We start from the raw sequence: 23,715 nt of genomic DNA on the forward strand, positions 1-23,715 counted from the left end.
TTCTGCTAGCCTACATTCTGGTCCCGTGAGACCCCCTTCTGTGTGTCCCTGTAACCTCCTCTGGGTCTTGGGCCAAGTCTGAGTCTTCAGCTCTGCAACTGCCCCCCCATCAGCTGATTTTGACAGAATGGGGGGGGGGAGTCCGGGAGCACAGGAGGGCAGGGCTAGCCCCTGCCAGATCCACTGATGATAGCGTTTCTGCTCCATGTCGCGGCTTTGAGCTGTCCAGGCTCCGCCCCCTGTGAGTGTGTTAAGTGTGTGATGCTGCCTTGGCTGCCGCCGCCTGTGCAGCCGCCGCCTGTGCAGCCGCCACTGCCGCTGCCTCCCCGGCTGCTGAGCCGCACCACTGCCACTGCCTCACTCGCCCCCGCCTCTGCCGTAGCCACCCGCCCGCAGCCTGCTAGGCGGGCGGCTCAGGCAGCCCCAGCTCTAAGCGGCCACAGCTGCAGCCTGGGCGCGCTGCGCACGCGGGGAAGCTGAGGAGCGAGTGGACCTGAGCGGGCGGTCAGGCGTTTGCCTGCCCGGTGCCCGGTGCCATCGCCTTCGCCATCTGCTCCGGAGCACAAGACCAGATACCCGGGGCGCTTGCTGATGCTGCTGCCGCTAATGCAGCCCGAGCACTTTTAACCGGGCAGGAGGGCCAGAGAGCCGCGCAGCCCACCACAGAGAGAGCCGCTCCGCTTAGAGCCGCACCAACACGCAGCGAGCAGGGACAGACGGCCACCAGCCGCCGCCGCCGCCGCCTTCCGGCCACTATGGATCTATTCGACTTTTTCAGGGATTGGGACTTGGAACAGCAATGGTAGGTGTTAAAATTTGCCTTCTCTTTTGATGAGCGGGATCCCCTAGTCTGGTCTGGGCTTTTCGCCTTTGTTAAGAGGAGCCAGAGCCGTTGTCGGGGGCGCCCCGGACACCCTCCTACTTGCTCCGAGACACCTCTAGCTTTGGCTTCAGTGACTCCTTGGTAAGGATCTAGGATGGGGGAGGTGATGCCGGCAAAAGCATCCCTTTGCACTGCAAGTCTAAAGAGTTGCAGCTGGCCCATAGCAGATTCGTGCCACCCACCCGCACGACCTCAGGGGCTTTTCTCGCCAGTGGCTCACTGAGTAGGATCCAGTCTGAAATGCTTTAACTTTCCAGTTATCCGTGCCTGCAGCCAGTGGCGAGAGAAAAAGCGACAGCCAGGTACCCAGAGGCCACCCTCAGCTGGCTTAGCGGCCACCGCCCACACTGTCGCCACCTCCTTCCCCACTCGGAAAGGCATGGGTCCAAAACCTTCCCTAAAGCCTATCCAACCTAAGTTCCTCTTCTCAGAGCAACGACTTCAGGAGCCACTGAACTAGGGACCTCCGGCCCAGTTGGCTTTAGAGCTAGGCTTTCACGATGAAAGGTGTTTGAAGTTGGCCCCCAAAGTCTGTAGCTCTCAAGTCAATGCACATTTAATTAGCCTCTGAACCCCAGTTGGCCTCCCAGTGGGAGGCAGCCTTAGGTTTGTGTAATGGGCACACAGCTAGAATTCCAATGTTTAACAAAATATCCTAAAGTTGCAGAGGAGAGCTCTTTAAAGATGGTGCAAAGGTGACTGGGGGAGGGGGTTGGAAAGTTGTTCCTCTGTGTGGTGTTCAGGCGCGCATAGGTACGGATCCTCAGATCTATTAACTTTAGAAAAACTTCACCCTTTACTGCAAACGTCATCGTCCTTTGTCATATTTTTTTTTTTTTAAATTTACCCCAAGCTCAAGTACTTAGATGAGGAGGGAGGCAGGCGTGACTTTAAATGGCACTCTTAGCTCTTGCCCTTTAAATGGAGTGAGAATAATCTGTAGTGCCCACCAACAGTTTGAAATCTTTTGCAATGTTTCAAACTACCAGCTGCTGGCTATGAATGCTGTGCATTTTTTTTTTTTTTTTTTGCAGGGATTTCCATTGTCAGTGCCATGTTTTAGGCAATTTCCTTCTTTAAAAAGGGTCAGATGCTTGGCCAATAGATTCATTATGCCACTCATGACTGCTTCGGTTGCAAACCCGATACCTTACATTTTATTTTATAGCAATTCTAAATAAATATTTGAATATATCAATATTAATCTATAGATATTTTCAAAACTGTGGAATTTTGGCAGCTGTGAGGAACACATCTTACAACTAAAGAATCTATTCTTATTAAAAGTAAAAAAAAATCCTGAAATTATTGCTCAATTTAATACTGTATTCCTGTATACAACCTTTACTTTGCTATAGTAATTTATTTTACTGACAACTGATAACCAAAGCATTATTATTTGCATGCAATTTGTCTAATATGTGCTTTAGGTAACACTTAATTTAACAGACATTGTTATAATTTATTTCAGTTGTTAGCTGAAATTTTAAACATATACTAGGCATTAGGTTTCAGAATACACAGACACATATATGTTATTGTTTTAATTCCAGTTGAATATTACACATGCATAGTTGAATATTTAAAGGGTATGTGAACCTTTCTGCTTAATTTCTGTTTTTCAGGAACATGTGTCACTGTTTCCCCTTTAGAGATGCTATCTATTCTTAAGGAAAATACAAAACCATTTTCCTCTTGATCTGTAACTATGGCACATCCATTTTAGAGCACACTGACTGATTTGACTATTTGGTTGATGTGATGGAAAATACTGATGAAATGGTATAACATATCTACATAAATAAACCTGTCTTCTCCTTCTGTGTCCATGATCCAGGACAATTTCTCCTTCTTATTGCTTGGTTATGAAGGACAAGTATTCTTATGAATCTGTGTCTATAAATATTTGTGATGTGGTTGTACTTCTGTATTTTAGCACCTATATAGAGAAAAGAAACACAAATATGACCATGGTGTATGAACTTAAAAGCTTCTTATTATTCTTAAGGATAATTGATATATCCTTCAAAATGCTTTGGACATCATGAGAATACCAGTTATATGTTTGTTATATGTTTTCTTCCATTTTGTGAAAATAACTAGAGGCTTAAAATGACAATAAGTACTACCCCAAATATGTAGATGAAAGAAAAGAGGAAAAGGAATAAAATTTAAGGAGCTCATTTGCATTAAACCTATTCACTTGTGGAACAGCAAACTTGGAACTATTTCTATGATACCTCTACCTAGATATCTATCAATAAATGCATCAGGAGAGGTAAAAAAATAAATAAAAACTCATTTTCCTAAGCTTAATGAAAGTGGCTGCACATAAGCAGGTATATGCATTATTTACAAACACTTGGCTATGGTAAATAAAAAATGAGTGCCCATTGATAAACATAAACTTGTGTTAGGACAAACGTGCACTCAAAAGATGGAGTATAAATGATGCTGCAATGTGCAGGAATGTGCAGTATCTGGGAGTGTTCATATACCTTACAGAATGTATCACTGGATTTTACAAACTACATTGGTATCTTAATGGGTCATGCTCTAGAGTTCATTAAAGGGCAAAAGCTCAAGTTCTTTAGGATTTCTGGGTGCATGAGCAATGTTCACCTGAGATGGAATTTAATATGAACCATTCTGTGAAAGGAAAGGAAAGGAAAGGAAAGGAAAGGAAAGGAAAGGGAAGGGAAGGAGGAAGGGAAGGGAGGGGAGGGAGGGAGGGGAGGGGAGGAGAGGGGAGGAGAGGAGAGGGAGGAAAGGAAGGAAAGGAGGAAGGAAAGGAAAGGAAAGGAAAGGAAAGGAAAGGAAAGGAAAGGAAAGGAAAGGAAAGGAAAGGACAGATGTTTGTGCCTGCCAATATATTATCTTATCTTTTGAAAAGAAGGAATAGAGAGATGAGGGGAAGAAGAATAGTTCATGCTTTAAATCATTGCATATATTTGTCCTTTTTAATGAAGTAAATTAATTCTTAAGGAATCTGGAGATTATGTCACTAGATTTGGACTTCTTAATCAGCAACAACAAAGTCATTAATATAAATGTAAAAGCTTACAAATTATACAGGTTTTTCTATCCCATAAGCACCTACCACCATAGTATTAAGTGCTGCTTTGTGGGATGCCAAATTTCTTTTTGTGAGACAATTACCTTTTTTTAAAAAAAGAAAATGTTGGTGGGGGGAATATAAAGAAATGAATTTTGAGAACAGAAAAGTGAAAAGTCCCATGATAGCAAATCCCCAATATTAAAAATCCCAGGGAAATGTGTTGTTAAGTGATTGTGGCAGTGGCCTGATTTTCACTGCAAAGGCCTGCATCAGTTGTTTGTGGACTTTATGTGGTGTCTCACAAGTAGCCTAATTAGAGACAAGCTTGCAAATGGGCATTTATACAGGAAGAGACTTAAACTCACTAAACTGTTATATAAATAGAAAGTTCAAAGGTCTAAGTGAGGCTGTCAAGGCTGAGAAGGGGCTATGTACCAGCCAGGCTTCTTCTATTTGGATGAAGGCATCCCCCAGGGCCTGCTCCACTAGCTAACACTTTCCCAAGTTTTCTGGACCTTGTGAAGGCTGGAGGAGGGGACCTGCTTTTCAGACAAAAGTGAACTGTTCCAGCTCCAGCCATGCATGGCCTATACCACAGCAGCCCATCTGCCTCCACCCATTCCCATGTTCCACACAGGTCTACCAGCAGAATGGAACAGGACTGTTTGTGGATAGAAAAGTGTGGGAAATAGGGAGTACAACCTTCATCATGCTGGGGCTACTGGTACAGCACTGGGATGGGGAGGTGTCTCATTTTCTTTAAGGCCTGGATGTTCACAGGACTTCCGTTCTCTGCTGTCATCCATTGATGTTTTTCTCTTTATACTCTGTGGTGCATTAAAAAGAAACTCACTATAGTTGGTGTTTTTACCTAATGTGATATGTATTCTCTAGTAAGCTTGAGTATTTACTCATCAAATCATTTTAGATACAGTGTTTTAAGGAAATGTATGAGGAGGAGAGATTGAAAGTGGTAATATTTTCTATTGACAAGATCCCCTCTACAACATCTGGATATCCCTGCAAAGAATTAAAGCTGTCTCAGTAAATCTTAAAAGTTACAACTATTGGACAAAGGAGAAACTTATTTTATATTAAAAATCAGTTCAATGATACATGAATTGTTTTGCTTATGGTTCAGTTGAGCATTTAACAACTTTAAAATACACAAATCAAGATAGAAAATGACTGCCTCAAAAGTGAGTCAGTCATTATAGACATTCATGGCCTTCCAAATATTTAAACATTTTATAGGTGAATAAAATTATACTGTATTCAAAAATGTTAATTAATGTTCTATAGAAATGATGTAAATGTGTTGAACCATTATTTTATGTCCATTGTTATTAAATGTGACTATTGCTTGTGTGTCATATTTGCACATATTTAACATAATTTTAAAGTTCTAAAAAATCCAATGAAACGACTATCTGTAGAACAATAAAGAAGCTGCTTCCCTAAGAACTTGTAACTAGGTCATACTTCAAAGGGGTTAATCGTCATATACTAGATTAACTTCTCATGTAGACAAAACAGTTCAGTGATTACATTTTTCCCTTATAATTTTGTCTTTTTGTGGTTGCTATGAGATAGAGAAAGAGCAACTTACAAAACAACATATTCACTGACAAGTGCAAAAACTGTGCTGCAGATTAACGAAGTCAGGAATTGAACTTGAAGAAATTATTTTGAGGACATACACAAGTGCAAACATTTGTGTGTGTGTGTGTATTTCAGCTGCAATAGAACTTAGATTCATCATTACTCTTGTAGTTTGATTATTCATTCATTTTGGGAGGCTCTCCACTCCATAAATTCAATACTCAACCTCACCTAATCTTTCCAACAACTTTCTGCAATATGCTGTTTTAAGATGATAGTTATTTTCAGGAATGTCAGCTACTTAGTAATGCAAGTCAGGTTTCATCCTAGATAGAGCAAATCCCAAGGATATTTTTACGGAATATTTCCAACAAGTTCATTGCTATTCCACATGCCATGTCCTTTTTATCATTTTGAGTCAGAAATTGCCAGAGTTTTTCCCATTTTACTGATGAGCAGACTGGATTCTAGAGAGGGTGTACACCTTATCCAAACCTACACAGTCTGGGGGACATGATCAGAAAGCCATATCTCCCAATTCTAAATCAGATGCCCTTCCACAAAATCTTATTGACTGTTAATTTATTGTGTATGTTAGGGATATTTAGCTCTCATAGAAGCAAATGGGTTGAATTGTATATATTATACTTATATAAGAAAAATATTTGTTTAATCACCATGTACTTGACCAGCCATGAAACTCTGATTTTCTCTTTAAATTAAAGAAAAACTTATGTATTGATACTGTCCCTTGACATGCTTGTCTTTTTTCCTTCTTATTAACACATATTAGTTGTAGAAAATAATGTTTTTTATGGCAGTTTTATGCATGAACACATTTTTGACCATAATCAGTCATCTCATTTCTAGTTACTTTCATGAATATTTTTATGGACATTTATAAGTATTAACACATATATGCATATATCAACACATTTTCTTGAAGTACAGAATACTGAAATTATAGTTGTGATATGCATCTATGTACATCTATGTGTAAGGATTGGTATAATTAACACCATTTTCAAGGGAAGAAAATTGAAGTTCAGAGAGGTTAAGTGACTTGCTGAAGTTTACACAGTAAATGAATAGTCAAATGAAATGGTACTGATTGTAGTTTTCACTGTCTCACAACTGTTACATTAAGGAATTTATGTTTAAGATGCTCATTGCTTCCTAAGTGATGGTATATCACCTTCCCATTCATCATCTAGCATTGTTCCTTCCCATCAGTGGTACTTTCTGTGAGATGTCCTGTATTTTAAATAGATGTTACTATGATTGATTGATAAAGCACTGATTGGCTAGTAGCCAGGCAGGAAGTATAGGGGGGACAAGCAGAGAAGAGAGGCTGGGAGGTGAAAGCCTGGGAGAAACACCAGCCTGGCATCTAAAAAACAACATATAAAGGCAACAAGTAAAGCCACGAACACGTGGTGACATATAGATTAACAAAAATGGGCTGAGTTAAGTGTAAGAGCTAGTCAATGGTAGGCCTGAGCAAATGGCCAAGCAGTTTAATTAATATAAGTTTCTGAGTGATTATTTTATAAGTGGTTGTGGTGTCTGTGGGGCTAGACAGGACTAGAAAAAACTCCAGCTACAGGTACTTAATAACAATCTGTTGATTTACATTAGAACCATACTAGGCTCAAAGACTATCCCATGCAAATGCAATCTTTCAAATATAGTTGTTTAGTAAGTCCATGAGATAATACTGGCCTCTGCCTGCATGGTAGTATTTTAACTATTCTTATTCCTGTCAGGTCTTTTAGCAGTCTGATCTCTTTTGCAGATAATAATGAGAAGAGGTAATAGTTACAGAAAAATTTAATAGGAAAGACAGAAATAGATAACATGTTATGAATCCATCCAAATTTTAAATATATAATTTCTATGAAATAGAAGATATGTTTAGCACTGAAAAAATCATGAAGGAGTACGTTTTAAAGCATGAGGCTATAGGAGACTGTGTTATTGTATCTCAATCCATATGAAGAAAGTTAAAGAAGAATGTGTGACAAAAATTTAAAGAAGAGATGAGTGATTGGTGGGTTGGGATTCCTTCAGCTTTCCTTGAGTATCACACTTTATGACTTGTATTTCATTATGAGAAAACTGTTTTTCTACTTAACTGTAGCAGATCTAAACCATAAATTATTATGACTGTTAAACAAAGGTCCAGTACTAGCTTTGTCTAATGTCAAACTTTTATGTTGTACTTTAGTGAAATTTTATATGCTTGTTCAACGCATGTCACATTATGGAGAAGGTGATGCTCTGAACTGTTGAATTTCTTTAAAGTGAATTCTTTCAATGACCTTGGATCTACTAACTTGCTCGAATGAGAAAAATTATCCATGAGCTTAAATAAAATGTTGTGATTTAAAGAGAGTTCAAAATAGCACTATAGACTGAACCTGATTTTGATTATGGATTGCTTAGGTTATGGATTTTAATAGAATGTACTTGTACATTGTTTCATTGGAAAAGGAATATCAGCTAGATTTATGTAATCTTTCAGTGTGCTCTTCAGTAAGCAAGTAATGGTATATAAGCCATGCATTGGGGAATATGCTAAAGGAATAGGCTTTTCTTCATCCCAAGCTCAAAATCACTTATTTGTTTATTCTTCAATGTTCCTTTCTGGACCCAAAACTCACTTCTATCCAATGAAGAATGGTTTGTTTTGTTAGATTTCTAAAGAATAATTCTCAGCATCATTTATCCTCCTCTGTGAAAAGCTGATCTCAGGAACAGATACTGTTTCTCTTGGTGACATTTTTCTGTACTCTATTCTTGGAGCCAGAAAATTTCTTTTGGTAGACAGCATATCTCCTTGAAATAGAGTTGAAATGGATTTTTCTTAAATGTAAACAACAACAACAAAAGAGAAACAATGCAATATTTGTCTTATAGCAATGTTGAAACTATAGTTTAGGCTTTAATAAACATTAGAAGAAGTTTTCTGGGAGTGATATCTCTGTCATCTTTGGATTTCTGGTTTGATCAAATCAGCCACTCAGAAGGAGCATGTTATGAGGTCAGTTTAACCTCCAGACTATGGCAACATGTACAGGATGACCTAACTATCTGTTGAACAACATAAAAAAAGTAATCACATGGGCTTTATTTCCCTCTCCAGGATATCAGTCAACTAATTTTTTGAACAAATTAATTTTCCAAAGGGACTGATTGTTTTCATGCCAGGTCGGTACAGCCACAGTAACTAAATTAAATTCAGCATGATGGATGTCTCTGATGAAGTGCCATGGAGAGGCCTCATCAATTAGATATTATTTATTTGCTGGCAAAATGCTTGGCTCTAATGCATAGACATTAATCAATTCCTGGAACCTACTGTTTCAAGGCTAGGGGGCTCCTTAGAATCCTTTGGTCTTGTATCTACATAGTACAGACAAGGAGACTGAGGCCTAGCACGGTAAAGTGACTTTCCTAGTCACTCTGCTGGTGTCATTCCCAGTAGCAGATTAAAAGAATGTAAATGGATGCCGGGCGCTGGTGGCACATGCCTTTAATCCCAGCACTCAGGAGGCAGAGGCAGGTGGATCTCTGTGAGTATCAAGTGAATTCCAGGAAAGGCTCAAATCTACACAGAGAAACCCTATCTCGAAAAACAAAAAACAAAAAACAAAACAAAAATAAAAGAATGTAAATGCCTTCCATGGCATTAGAGACCTAACACTGGAATACAGATTTTAATGTGGAGAAATGTTGTGGTACAGGCTTGTAGCTAAAAGAGGAATTTACAAAGACCTACTGTAGGTGAAGCAGTCTTCATTTGGCACATGAAATGCTTTAAGTACTTTTAACAGTGTCTGGGGAGAAATGGAGTGGCTAGCCAGGATTTGTAGTACATGCCCATAATCCTAAAGCAGAGGGATTGCAATGCTAGCCTCGGCTACAGATTATGACCCTGTTTTAAAAATAACCAAACAATCAAGCAAAAATAGAATAGTAGAAAGCTGCAGTATGTAGAAGGCCTAGAACACCAAGAACTCAACATGAAATGACTGATGTTGAACGTAGAGTTACTTCCTTTGATTCACATTTATCTCAAAACTACCAGAATTCTGTTTTGCTGTGTAGTTGCATAAGCTTAACACCAACTAACATTTCATGAAAGATGGCCATAAAACTTACAAAAACTATTTTGTCTGTCTGAGCTGTGAAAACATAGATGGAATTATTCAAAGAAATACTAAATGAAAATTTGTTTTCCTGAAACCATTAAAAGAAATGTTTGTAAACTGACAACTTGCCAAATAACTGTTTTCAAAATATGCGTATACCATAGTTTTTTATATATACCCAGATATATAGCTTCTCTTTACTTTTATCATTTTCTTAAAAATGATGCAAGTTGTTATTTGGAAGGTGTGTAGCAAGATTTCACTTTCTGCATTTCTTTACTGTCCCTAAAATGTAAGCTATCATACCATCTGATCAGTGATTCCATGTGTGTTTATGATTAGCTCATTAAACATCAAATAATTCTGTAGTTATTTCATTATTCATATATTGACTCTATATCTATGGAACAACCAGATAGGGACATCTTCCAGGCTCCTCTCTCCTTCCAATTCAAATATTCTTGCCCAATCTTTTCAAGTTCTCCTCTTCTGTGTTATTAGAACTGAATATACTTTTGTCTAGATTGCAGAACACTTTCTCACTTTCTTGATGTCATTGTTAGCCTGTGTTCTTGTGCAGGATGAGAACATGCCTCTTTTTTTTCTAGTGCTTGTGCTAGAGTAATAATTTCTCAGTTCAGAGTAGACCATCATGTATTTACTAAATTCAGTCAGTCATTGAGCTAGGTCTTCAAAATAGTAAATCTGGGTAGGTTAGTAATACTACTGCTATTAATAATACTGAGAGGAAAATGAAAATACTAATTTCCTGTGTGACAGGCTATGATTTCTGTTGTCTGAACTCTCTATTTTACACTGTACAAAATCAGGGTACAAAGGATTTAATGTACAATCTAGTGAATCTTTAGCTACTATGCTAACCCACAATGATTCTCTGGGATGGATGTATAATAAAGCAATCCTGGTGATGAGCTTTAGCTGATCATTTTGAAGTTTTTTCATATAAATTAGCTTTGGGTTTAAATTCATAATCAATTATGAGGCATAACTAAACAGGTATTTAGTGCAAGAAGAGACTCATGATTCTGTTCCTCTTTGTTGTTTGCAGTAAATTTTGGGCTTGGGGAGAGTTTACATTGGTCTGTAAACTTGAACATAATTCAGATATCAGAACTGAACTCAACAAGGTGAAAGATTACAGTTATGCACTAATTTTCTCCAATACATGAAATCATAACTTATTCATACTAGGTATTTAGTTATACTTTTCTGTGTCTATAAATTGACGATTGTACAATAACTTGCTTCCCACTTTATATGATCAAATTTGTGAAGAGGTAATTCAGAGGTATAAAACTTGATTTTAAAAGAAGAGTACAAAAGTTTACTGTCCACACATAGATATAGGAAGTAGAGAGAGATGTTGTCTTGCCTTCAGTAAGTATTTTTTCCTGAATTGTTATAAGTAAAATGTTCTTTATGTACATATCACTTGCAATGACTCTTGATGACAATTCATTGTTGGCAAGCAGAATCTATGTATCTATCTATCTTAGTCTATCAGATCTATAATTTTATATTTTATATGTAGTATTTTCTTCTGATAATGTATAACTACATCCAGTATCATAGTATTTTATGGGTTAGTATTCCAAATTTTAGATAAGGCACCTTTGGCTAAGGCTCAGTAGAAGCATTCTTAACTAACATGCTTAGGGACCTGAATTTCATGGCTAAAACTGAAGAAGAAAACATGAAATTTGGGAGGGAAGGAACAGGAAGGGTTGAAAGAAAAAAAGGAAGAAGCAGGAGTGATGTAGATGAAGCATTTTTGTATGACATTCTCAAAGAAATTAAATTTAAAAATAAGAAAGTTTATATTTTGGAAATGTTATATCATAGTTAAAAGCATTTTAGTGTGTTACCATCACTGAATTAAGGGTCGTGTAGTATAAAGGGAGCCAAATATGCCTTGAACTTCTGCTGAGTAATTTCTCTACACTGAACCAGATGCTGTTTTTATATTTTTCCTGCTTGAGAGGCTAACCTAGGATTTGGGTTTTGCAAACATATATTTTTAGGTGGAACACATCTTCTATTTATGCCTCTGGAGGATTCAGATGACAGTTTCATCTCGAGGATGTGCAGAAAAGTTTCCATGTTTTGATTCTTAAGAACTCTGTAAGATGTTTTCACAGTCAGGGAAAATCACAAGAACAAAAGGTGCATTAGATCATACCATTTGTAAGCAACACCCCACTAAACAAACACCCTAAAAGATAGGTCCTTTTACCCCTGAGAAACTGAAGATCAGAGAGACACACACTGTCTTCCACAAGTTCACACAATTAGTAAACTGTAAAAGCCTGATTAAAGTGCAGGCTTCTTGGAAATGTTGCCTGTGTTCCTATCACCTCTTGCCTTTGCATATGTGTAGTTGATAAATGAGTTTGAAGTAATAAGATGATTTTTAGAATCCCCTAAATCCTTTTCAGAGTCCAAAATTGAAGGTGATAACATGTAATTCTGGAAGACAGCCAGAAAGAGGAAAGGTAATGATGATATTTAAGAAATTTTAGTGGCTCTAAAACACCCATCTGGTTAAATTAACCAGATGTTGGAGGATATACTAAGAAGTTAGTTAGTAAGTACTTAATGGCATTTTAACTGGAGATAAAGCACATGCATAAGTTAAAAGTCCTGCAGAAATGTATAAGAGCCATGACATGCCCCCTCCCCTCCAAAAGATGTAAAATGTTAACCATCTTCCTTTTGCTACAATTAGACTCTTTGGCTTTTGTTTGTTTGTTTGGTTGGTTGGTTTTGTTTTAAAATTCTGTGACAGTTTAAACTTCAATAGTGCAAATATATTCAGACTGCAAGTTATAAAACGTCCCATTAAGAATGATGAAGACCATTTTCATTGGGTTCTGATTATCATCTTACCCAGGAATTACAGTGAAATGCCAATGTACACACTAATGCCATTGAAAAAATGTACTCCTTACACCCTTCTACCACAAAGGCTTTTGTAAACAGTTGCTGTGACTCATATATTTTGAACAAAGAAGAGAAATATAATGAACTCAAATGGCATGAAAAGTTAAAGTGAATTCTAAATGTAGATTAATAGCAAATGATGACAGCCAAGCCAGCATTGTCTCAATTGATTAATTTATAGGGATGCTGGTCAATAATTTTAACCAACAGCTATGCATAGTAGACTCCTAATAGGATCTGTCTTTTAAAATTACATAAAGTATGGCATTTGATTTATTTCAGAGTTTCTCAAAGCTCAATTTAAACTTCATACAAATAATGCATTAGTCACTCAGGTTAAATGACACATTGAATAAAGTTGTGATTTTGTCTGCTTCTCATAATCTGATTTTTAAAAAGATTACATCTGTCTTTGTAACTTATTCATATCCCCAGTGCTTATAGGTAGAGTAAGATTTTTATGTCTCCAAAATGCTTTCCCACTAGATGACACCAGTTACACCAGTTTACCGAGTCCTTTCCTTTCCTCTAGGTTACTGGGGTATGGAAAAAAGACTCTAATTTTGGGGATCATATTAAGAATTACCATACATTCAGATATAAGACACTGATGGTCTTACCATATGTTTAATTTTGATATTTTGCACATACTATTATAAAACAAATGTACTAAATTAACAGCAAAAAAAAAAAAAACAACTCACATAAAGTGAATTATCAGGAACCACAAAAATTTGCTGAGACCCACATGTGCAGTCATGGCCCTGACCCCAAGCTGGGTGGAGTCTTCCTTGTGTTGTAAACATAACAGTGGTGGCTACAGAGGCAGACATCCCTCTGTGCCTTTTCTTGTCACTCTAAATATGATTTTAATATCAGGACTTGGTAATTTTTACACTTTAATCATTTGTTGCTTCCATGTTTTTTTAGATTCATTGCCTTAAGGGAATAAGGAAAAGTAAGTTTGTCCTTTCAAAAAACTTTGAAATCTGTCTAACTTGTGTTCACATACTAAAAATGAAAAGCTATTACATTAATAGTTTGATGGAAATATGTGGGTTTATTTTTTAAGATGATATAAAATACACTACTCTGAAAATTTTCATACGAGTTCAGAGACATCACATAACTCTTAAAACATAAGGTAAATGATGAAACAAGGAGTAAGTTTCTTTAAATTGAACATAATCATAAAAATTCAAGGAAAAGCAATATATTCTGCAAAATTTATGAGAGGTTCCTTTGGGGGGGGGAGTTCACAAAGCTTGACAACCCTCAGTGCATCTGGCCTAGCACATTCCTGTCTGTAATGAGAACCTTATGGGGCACAAGGCCTTGGTTTACTTAGGGAGGACCTGCTTCCCAAGGGCATCATAAATGATACACAAGTCAGAAACGTCATGGCTCATGGAATTTCTCAGAAGGACTTCAGGTCATAAGATGGGATAGGGCTTCCTAATAAATCTTCATGGATCTTTGACTAAGTCACACTATTATTCCCCTTTTTATATTGTTACGATTATAGGAATTGGAGGGGGAATGACAATGATTACAAGACTTCACAGAAATATTCCAAGGTCTTGGGGTAATTGTGTTTCTTATTCTGTTCTGAACACATTTGCTTAACAGTGATGACAACCAGACACCACAAAGGTTAAACACTAGAAATGAAAAGATGAACACCCAGAGACCAGAAGTGAAGAAAAAGTGCACCAAAGTGAGGGTTGTTTATTCTCTTATGTCTCATCTGTCTTCTTTTCTCCACATGCTGGAAATATTTGGGATTGAACTTACTTGTGAATTTGAGTCTTCTATTATAAGATGTGTGGTATTGAGATAGGTGATATATCATAAAATATATCTTTGTAAGTGTATGTTTTTCATATATATTTTAGCACCTGCACATAGTTTTGCTATAATTTTATTCTCAACAATAAAAACTTCCCGATATGAGGGTGCATGTTGGTGCTTAGGGTGGGAAGTGGGCAATTTCTTACTTGAATTGATATATGTAAGTTTGATCCTTTAATGTGTTGTTACTGCCTCCTTTGTGAACAAAGTTCTTAGTGGATTTCAAATGGCCTGTGGACAAACCTTACTGTTTCTTCTAAATACACAACCCTCCCTTCTTTATCACCTATTCACCTCTTTCACTATCTTGTAAATTCCTGACATTTATTTTCATAAACAACTTCATTGTGGTGATGTTGTGTCCCCCAATATATTGTGCACCCTAAAATACTTATCTGGGGTCAGAGAACAGAACAGCTACTAGATAGACATAGAGGCCAGAAAATGGTGGCACAAACACATTTAATCCTATCAGTTGGGAGGCAGAGATACATCTGGATCTCTATGAGTTCAAGGCCACACTGGAAACAGTCAGGCATGGTGACACACACATTTAAACACAGGAAGTAACAGAAGGAAGGAGAAAGGTATATAAGGCATGAGGACCAGGAACTAGAGCCCTTTTTAAGGTTTTAGCTTTCAGCAGCAATTCAGCTGATGCCCATTTGGATGAGGACTCAGGCTTCCGGTCTGAGGAAACAAGATCAACTGAGAAGTTATTAAGGTGAGGTTATCCATGGCTTGTTCTGCTTCTCTGATCTCTCAGCATTCACCCCAATACCTGGCTCCAGGTTTGTTTTTATTAATAAGACCCTTATTGCTACAACCTCATAGTCACTGTTTCACTTGTGTCCTTAGATATGTCTAAACGCATTGGGAAAATATAGCCTATGACATCAGTATCATTTTTCTGGTCTATCATGCAGAGTTTCTTCTACCTTTTGTTGGATGCTTACATCATATATTTGACAGATATCATCACTGTCTTGGAGTCATTTAACTAATTTTTCTTAAATACTGTTTGTTCATTGTATGAGGAAAATATTTAAAAGGCTGTAGTGATTGGAGCAGCCTATGCTGAATAATTGAAGGGATTGGACAAAATGAAACATTATTTTAGAAGAAAATAAGCAATTTTACCTTTCATAAGCTGATTATGAAGACATGATGAAGAAATTTTTCTGTTTCCTCACTAAGGATAAAGGAGAAATAGTGTATTCAGGAGGCAGAAACCTTTAATATCCTAGTAATTGCTTCACTGTATTCTGAAGTTCAGGTACAAAACCATGACTCATGTGATTTATGATCCATCTACTAAAAAACAGAGGTAGCTTGAATTCGAATTATTGAATTATTAAACTTGAATTTTTAACTAAATGGAAAGCACTGAATATTCTAGCTGTACTGCTATGGAAAATTAAGATACACTCATTTATATTTCTAATGTTTGCAAGAAGACTCAATTTTCATAGACAAAGGATCATTAAGCATTTTTAGCTACAGTACTGATATTATGTATTTCTCCTTTATAATTTAACAAAAGAATTAGGACTCTCTACTAGCCAGTTTTTCCATGATGATAATTTCTGTAGACAAATTTCTAAACAGTCTTATTAAATAAGAAATACAGAGCCAAATATAGGGGTGAAAGCCATAGAGATAATAGAAATATTGATAGCCACCAGCTAACCTTCCTCACCACGCCACTGTAGCTTCCCCTGAGAGAACCAGCTTCTTCCAGTCTAACCTGTGCCTTTATTGCCTTACTGTTCTGCCTTCTCACTGGCTCTAAGCCCAGCCACCTCCCTTCCTCGTCACTGCCTGCCTATACCGACCTCCAGGTCTCTATGGTTGGTACTGGGATTAAAGATGTGTGTCACCATGCTTGGCTGTGTCCTTGAACACACAGAGACTCTGCCTGCCATGTGGTCAGATTAAGGGCTTGTGCTACCACCACCTGACTTCTGTTTATGGCTGGCATAAAAAGATCTCCAGGCAAACTTTATTTATTAGCATACAAATAAAATATAACCACATTTCAGCACAAATAAAATATCACCAAAAATTTCCTATTTAAAAGGTTAAATGTTATAATTACAAAAGTTAAAAATGTGTGAAAAGATCAACGATCACTTGTCCTGAAACTATGTGAACTAATTTCAGTTGGTTGTGGGCATAGCAATAAATGCAGCTGTGGCTCAATTCTGATGCAGTGTAGATGGCAAAGAAGATAGAAGCCCCTGCTGGATTTGTCATTAGTGGTTCTGGAGCCTTGTTCCAGTATCAGTGCAGTATTGCAGAGCTTTCAAACTGTAAAGGTCATTAAAGAGGTTTAGAGGTAGGCCAGATCTGTTTTCAGCCTCCCTACCAGCAGTTAGGCATACAGCTCCTAATTCTCAAGGCAGCTGATTTCTTTCCATTTGGGCAGTTCTGAAAGAAATTGAGTTTGGTTTTGGAAAAAAGTCTTACATCTTCATCAGCTTTGCTCTAGAGGTACTGCAGAACAATCTAAGCTCTTTTGTTCAAGTTGCCTCCCCAGGATCTGTGGGCAGGTGCCCCTCCTGCATTCACGTGTGTTCTCATTGATAAGGAAAAAAAATGTCCTAAGCCTGGAAAAACTTGAGACCCCTCTGGATGTGTGCAGATGGAAGGTGGTTTCACTTTTCTTTTTCCTTAAAGGCTATTAGATAGACCACTTTGTGTTCAGCAAAACTTGGGATGAAAAGCATGTCTCTACTACTTTCTCTGAGGGCAGCCTCCCTCCAGATTGTGTACCCTCTAGTTGTCATGGGAGAAACCAGAAGAGTAATGTCAAGCCCTGATGCCTCCCGGGAAACTGTATATGTATGTCAGCATAGCTGTATACTTGGGAGATAATAGTGGCTCCCGAAATTGAGGTGTTGCTACATATCAGATACTAATCTGTACAATTTGCACATGCATTTTCAGTGAAATAGTACACATGGTTACTATTGCTACTTTTATGTCAATGCCCAGAAAGAATGACTCATTTGCTCAAATTCACAGAAGTAGATAATAGACAAGATAGTATTTGAGCCTTGACTCTATAACACTGTACCGAGATGTGGCTTCGCAGAGATACATTTTGACATGTTACTCCTTATTAGCTATATCTTAAATTGCTACTACTTGGAAGTTATAAAAGCTGTGCTTCCTTAGTGATGATTATCCTTCGTCCTGCAAGATGAAGATTGGGTTTCAAGTCCCACCACTCAAACACTACAGCCTCAAGTAGTGACATTCTCTTTATAGTCTGTATGGTACATGATAGTCTGGACTTGGATGAGTGAAATACCAAATTTAATACCTACCAGGTCTGGGAATGAGCATTGCCTCATTTATTCACCACCTATATCATGGGCCAGACACAAGATATATCACAGTAACTTTTATGTGATTGCTCCCGATTGTTAAATAATTTAAAAAGCATGAAAGTTTGGCAGATGTCCGTTATTTCTTTAAACCATTCAAGGTCATGCATAAGGATCCTTCTGGTTGCAAAGCTTATGACACTTTAAAACGACAAAAACATATATCTTGTGGGGCTGGAGAAATGCCTCAGAGGTTGCTAATGCATTCTTCTCTCATAGAGAACCAGAATTTGGTTTCTATCACCCACATTGGGAGATTCACAATAACTCCAGCTCCAACGGATCCAATGCCCTCTTCTGGCTTCCACAGACATTTGCACACATATGCACACACAAAGAGAGACACTCATATGCAAATAAATTAAAAGAATTCAATCATAAAGACAGAGATATCTCAGTATACACAGCTCCCTTAAACACTACTACCCTGGTAAACTCATAATTCAAATTTATGTGACTGATCAGCATAAGAGAAAAAGAATCATTGAGAACCACAGAAAACCATTTCCAAAAATTCTATTCCAAAAGGGCTGGAGTAATCAACCATATGTGGAAATTCGTGGAACGGGGCATCTGGCTTTCTTTTGTGGCTTCCAGAAATCAAAGCTGATCCAATGTTGCCTTGAATGGTTTTGTCAGTGTCTAGTGCTCACTTTTTTTTAACTTGCTGTATGAGAGGGATCTGAAGTAAAAATCTAGCCCCCATGACATTGCTGATTACTGCAATCTTTCAGTCATTATTTTTGCTTTGTTGTCAAAGCATTATTAGAAACCCATGAATTCAACCTTACAATATTGAATTTTTTTTTTGCCGAAGGGGCTGATTTCTTCCAGAGATCTACTTTGTTGATAAGTGTAGATGACAGATGAGGGCCTTTGTGATGAGATTTTTATTGTATTTAATTGGACTGCAACTTCTTATATTTGTAATGTATCCTTCACATGGTAGTTGTCTTCTGTGAGAGAAATAGTACATGACCATGTGTCATTTATTAAATCAATATTCTCTTTGCACTGCCATAAACAATGACCCTATTTGTGCTTGATCACTAATGGAGAAAGGAAGGTCTGACTCTAGGTGTTTGGTCACTTTCCTTTTGAGTGGAGGTTACATAGTGTTTAAGGTAGAGGAGCACGTATGTCTTTTGTTTAAGAAAAGACTGGATGACCCTATCAGGAATGCTGTTAGGAGGATTCCAGCATTAGGTCAAGATTGAACTAGATCACTTTTAAAGTTATTTAAGTCACTGAATTTTTATAATGCTTTTTAACATCTCATTAGAGAAAAGCTGCAGTATCAGCCATTTTTATTTGTGACTTTCAAGTTTGAATTTATCAGAAAATAGTGCACAAATAATATTAAATTCACTTGAAATATTAGAAGTAAATGACATGAAATATTTTGCTCAATGGGAGAGTTTAAGGTGGAAAACAAGAAAAATATTATTGCAGTATAAAATACAGCAAACAATGAAATTAGTATTAGTGTAACAATTCCAAATTAGTTTATCCATAAAAAGTTAAAAATATTAGAGCTGTGGACTTATTTTATAGCCTTCTTCTACATTTTGTTTCATTTGTGAGCTTAGAAAATGGACCCTATCAATTACTATCACCTCCTAGTGACATTTTAATGATATCTTATGTAAATTATGGTAGTGTAGCTTGTCACTGCTCTCCTCCTAACTTGTCACTTCCCTAACATTGTACAGGGGCCATCCTCCATCTAAGGACTGGCATGCTTCTTAGAAGACAAATATTCTTCAGTTATGAATTAAGATATAGTCTCATAATGGAGAATATATGTTTCTCTCCCTTGTATCTACCAATTTTCTGCATGTTTGTAGAATAAAACTTGAATATTTTAGTCTTCTTTGTTATACCACATTGGAAGACAGACTTTCTGTGTTTTCAGAAAAATACCAAAGTATCTTACTTTTTTTTGTTAAAACACTTTGGAATAAATATTTTAGTCCTTGAAAACATTCTTGGTGAAATCATTTGCAATGATTTCTGATTCAGTTTTATTTATAATAAATATGTCCCACTCATGTAAACATGAGAGTTATACAAAACAGGGGAAATTATATGTAAAATGAAATGAGACAAAATGAGAGAGCTTAAAAATTCAGAGAATTATTTCAACTCTTCTTTGTACCTGTGCACTAAGACACATATATACATGTAGTATCAATTAAAGACAGTAAAATTGTCCGTTTGGAGACCTGCTAAAGTAAGGTATTAGTAATGATTTTGCAAATGTATGCTTGCATCAATATGTTGTTATATACATATCTGCCTGTTCACATGTATGCATGTGCATATACACATGTAAGCATGTATTTGTTCATCTGTTGCTTTTAAGTTCTAGGCTTTGGTGTAGTGACCTTTTAAATTTTATGGATCTGATACCTAGTCTCACCTCTATTCTTTCCCATATATACAAATATGCTTTCTTCTTTTTCTTTTCTTTTTTTTTCTTTCTTTCTTTTTTTTTTTTTTTTTTTGATTTTTGGAGACAGAGTTTCTCTGTGTAGCTTTGCGCCTCTCCTGGAACACCCTCTGTAGTCTAGGCTGGCCTTGAACTTAGAGATCTGCCTGGCTCTGCCTTCCAAGTGCTGGTATTAAAGGCGTGCACCACCACCGCCTTGTTAAATATGCTTTCTTACTATTAACCATTTTTGTCTTGTTGGGAACTGTCTTGTTGAAAAATATTATGTTATTATTTTATTTTGAACATTACTTTATACAATAAAAAAATCAATGCCAGCTGCTCTAAGCACTAGTGCACTTACAGGGAAAAATCATATAACATCATCTCACATTTTAGATGCATTAAAGAATGGACCTTTAATTATCTAACATTTCTAAAACCTATAAATGTCTCACTGTCCACAATAGACACACCCAACTATGCTGTGGGCCTACTACTCTTTAGACTTTTCAAACACTTTTGAGTTTAGCAAATGCATGTTGCCTGAAGCCCTTTTTCCCCTCTTTAATTTGGAGACCCCTTAGCATGTGAAGTGAAATGTAATACATATGTTTTTGATTCATTTACATTGAAATCATCAAAATGTTGTTTTGTACAGCCATTTGATGTTCTGGAAGCTAGTATAGAATTTTTTTTCTTAAATCAGCTTTTACAAACTTTCCTTACTACCCCCACTCTACTTCCCATCAGAAAGTCTGATTTTATGGAGGCTAAACAACCCAAAATACCCAACAGGACTGAGTTTTTAATTGTTCAAGCAGTGTATGTCAGAGGGTCCTAGATGGTGGGCAGAAGCCTCCCACATTTCTGTGTGCTGGCCTAACTATGCTCAGTAGTTTATATTTTCTTGGTTCTGCTTACTACTGCTCCAGCTGTCTCTACTTAGGATGCAATCAAATATATTTTCAAATAAATTTAACAGAACAGGGAATTTCACCCTGTTGACCAAAGTTTCAGTGAACTCTGCATCAAAGACAGGCAATTCTCATTATTTGTTACCTGTAAGGGAAAAAAATTCTTAAATAGTGAATAACACTCTTTAGCATGTCTTCTATTTTAGTCATTAAATCTCTGTTAAAATGTTAATCACTTCACCTACAGTTACTTATTTTCTTCTTTAATATGGAATCTGATATACAGTAATCAAGAGCACTTTTGAACAAGTTCTTTTATTTTGGCTGGTGGCTCTGACCTGTTTCCTTAAATAATTTGTTTATGGTTGCAATTACAAAGCCCTTTGACAACCCCATTCTATAATGACTCAGACATTGGCCCTGAGAAGAGGTCTTTGTGTGGAAGTCAAACAGACTAGCAAAGCATGGTGTGGGATGGTCTGTATGTCAAATTGCTCTGATTGGTCAATAAATAAAACACTGATTGGCCAGTGGCCAGGCAGGAAGTATAGGCAGGAGTAACAGAGAGAAGAATTGAGAGAACAGGAAGGCAGAGGGAGTCACTGCCAGCCGCTGCCATAACAAGCAGCATGTGAAGATGCCAGTAAGCCACAAGCCATGTGACAAAGTATAGATTTATGGAAATGGATTAATTTAAGATATAAGAACAGTTAGCAAGAAGCCTGCCACGGCCATACAGTTTGTAAGCAATATAAGTCTCTGTGTTTACTTGGTTGGGTCTGAGCGGCTGTGGGACTGGCGGGTGACAAAGATTTGTCCTGACTGTGGGCAAGGCAGGAAAAATCTAGTTACAAAAGCATAAAGAAGGCTAAGTTGAGGGTGGCCATTTCTCAGGTACACTTAGAATCAAATCTTCCCCAAACCTGTTGCCTCCTCCCATGAGTTTGGCTTGAGGAAAACAGTTCAGAGTTCCAGTCATAAGTGTCAGTGGAACACTTCTGAATGGAATCTAAAATGGAAGTATGTCACCATTTTTGCATCTTATGATAATGGAAAGTCCTAAGTACAAACTCAATACAACCTCTAGTAATTACTAGAATTAAAGATGTATTCAAGAATAACTCAAGATAGTTTCACATCCTGAAAAAAGAAAAATGCCTCATTTTTCTCATTACATTGCATAGTTCATATACTTACATGTGAGTGTGTCTGTGGATTTCTATGTCAGTACATCATCACACATTGAATTTGTCCTGATGTAAATGCCAAGGGCTAATTGACCATATAGCATCTCTCATCTGGGGCAACATAGACTAACAATGAGTATTTCAGATCAGATTGGACTTGATCATAAACTCATTTTTATACCATGTGAGTGTGTGAACTCAATGTAAGAAAAGGAAGAAAAACGAATTTTGTATGAGAGTCTTGACTGGATTTAAAAGTCATGGTGCCTGGAAAATGGGCCTGGTATTCTGCAGGGACACTGCCATCCTCTCCATTCACATTAGTGATCTGCAGAGTTCATGTCATTGCCAAGTTAGGATAACAAATTGAGAAAGGGCTCCCAATGAATCCCCTGCCAGAGTGCACATTTGTCATCACATTGCTGAAAAGCCAAAGCCTTTGCCTCTTCTCTGATGTCTGCCCAAGGGTGTGCAGCTGCCTGCACTGTACCCAGTGTATTCCAGCTTGCCTTTGGGTTCTTACAAGCTCCCTGTTATTGTTTTCAAAGTGCCCTGAAAAAAAAAACTTCTGATGCAAAATAGTCAAATCACGGCTGTTGTATGCTGGCCACCTGTCCCAATGACAAGAGGAAACACTGGTTGCCCCTACTTGACTTGAAATCTTCACTTCTCCAAGGATTGCAGGTGCATGACTGCTATATTTAACTGTGTGGGCTGTCACAGAAGCACTTGAGAGGTTTGGTGAATGCATTTGTGTGAGGCAGAATGATCAGTTTTTGCTTCCTGTCCATCTGATAATAAAGACAATTCCACAAATTTGAATTCTCTTTTCCCCTTTTATTAAGAACATTGAGTGTGTTTTCTTGCTCATATGAACAAGCATAGATTATTTCTACAAAGCAGCAATGGGAAAAGGCTTTGGAGCATTGGTTCTCAACCTTCCCAATGTTGTGACCCTCACGCTGTGCTGACCCCAACTGTAAAATTATTTTCTTTTTTTTTATTTTACAACACCATTCAGTTCAACATAATAGCCACAGATTCCCCTGTTCTCCCCCTCTCGCCCCCCTCCTCCTCCCTCCAGCCCACCCCCCATTCCCACCTCCTCCAGATCAAGGTCTCCCCCGAGGACCGGGATCGACCTGGTAGACTCAGTCCAGGCAGGTCCAGTCCCCTCCTCCCAGACCGAGCCAAGCATCCCTGCATAAGTCCCAGGATTCAAACAGCCAACTCATGCAACGAGCCCAGGACCCGGCCCACGGAGATCCACAAAGATACC

At 37.6% G+C, this 23,715-nt stretch overlaps 1 protein-coding gene across 4 annotated transcripts in view; it reads left to right on the forward strand.

Moving 5' to 3' along the window:
* The first annotated feature begins 269 nt into the window (after window positions 1-269).
* The window catches only part of Aff2 (AF4/FMR2 family member 2), a 638,276-nt gene continuing 614,830 nt past the window's right edge, over window positions 270-23,715 (forward strand). For all 4 annotated transcript variants that reach the window (XM_028855771.1, XM_028855773.1, XM_028855772.1 and 1 more), the window contains exon 1: window positions 270-802. In XM_028855771.1, coding sequence (XP_028711604.1) covers window positions 756-802 — 47 coding nt within the window. In that variant the 5' untranslated portion in view covers window positions 270-755. The remainder of the gene's footprint in view (window positions 803-23,715) is intronic.

The sequence above is a fragment of the Peromyscus leucopus genome, chromosome X, assembly GCF_004664715.2.
Source record: "Peromyscus leucopus breed LL Stock chromosome X, UCI_PerLeu_2.1, whole genome shotgun sequence".
NCBI lineage: Eukaryota > Metazoa > Chordata > Mammalia > Rodentia > Cricetidae > Peromyscus > Peromyscus leucopus.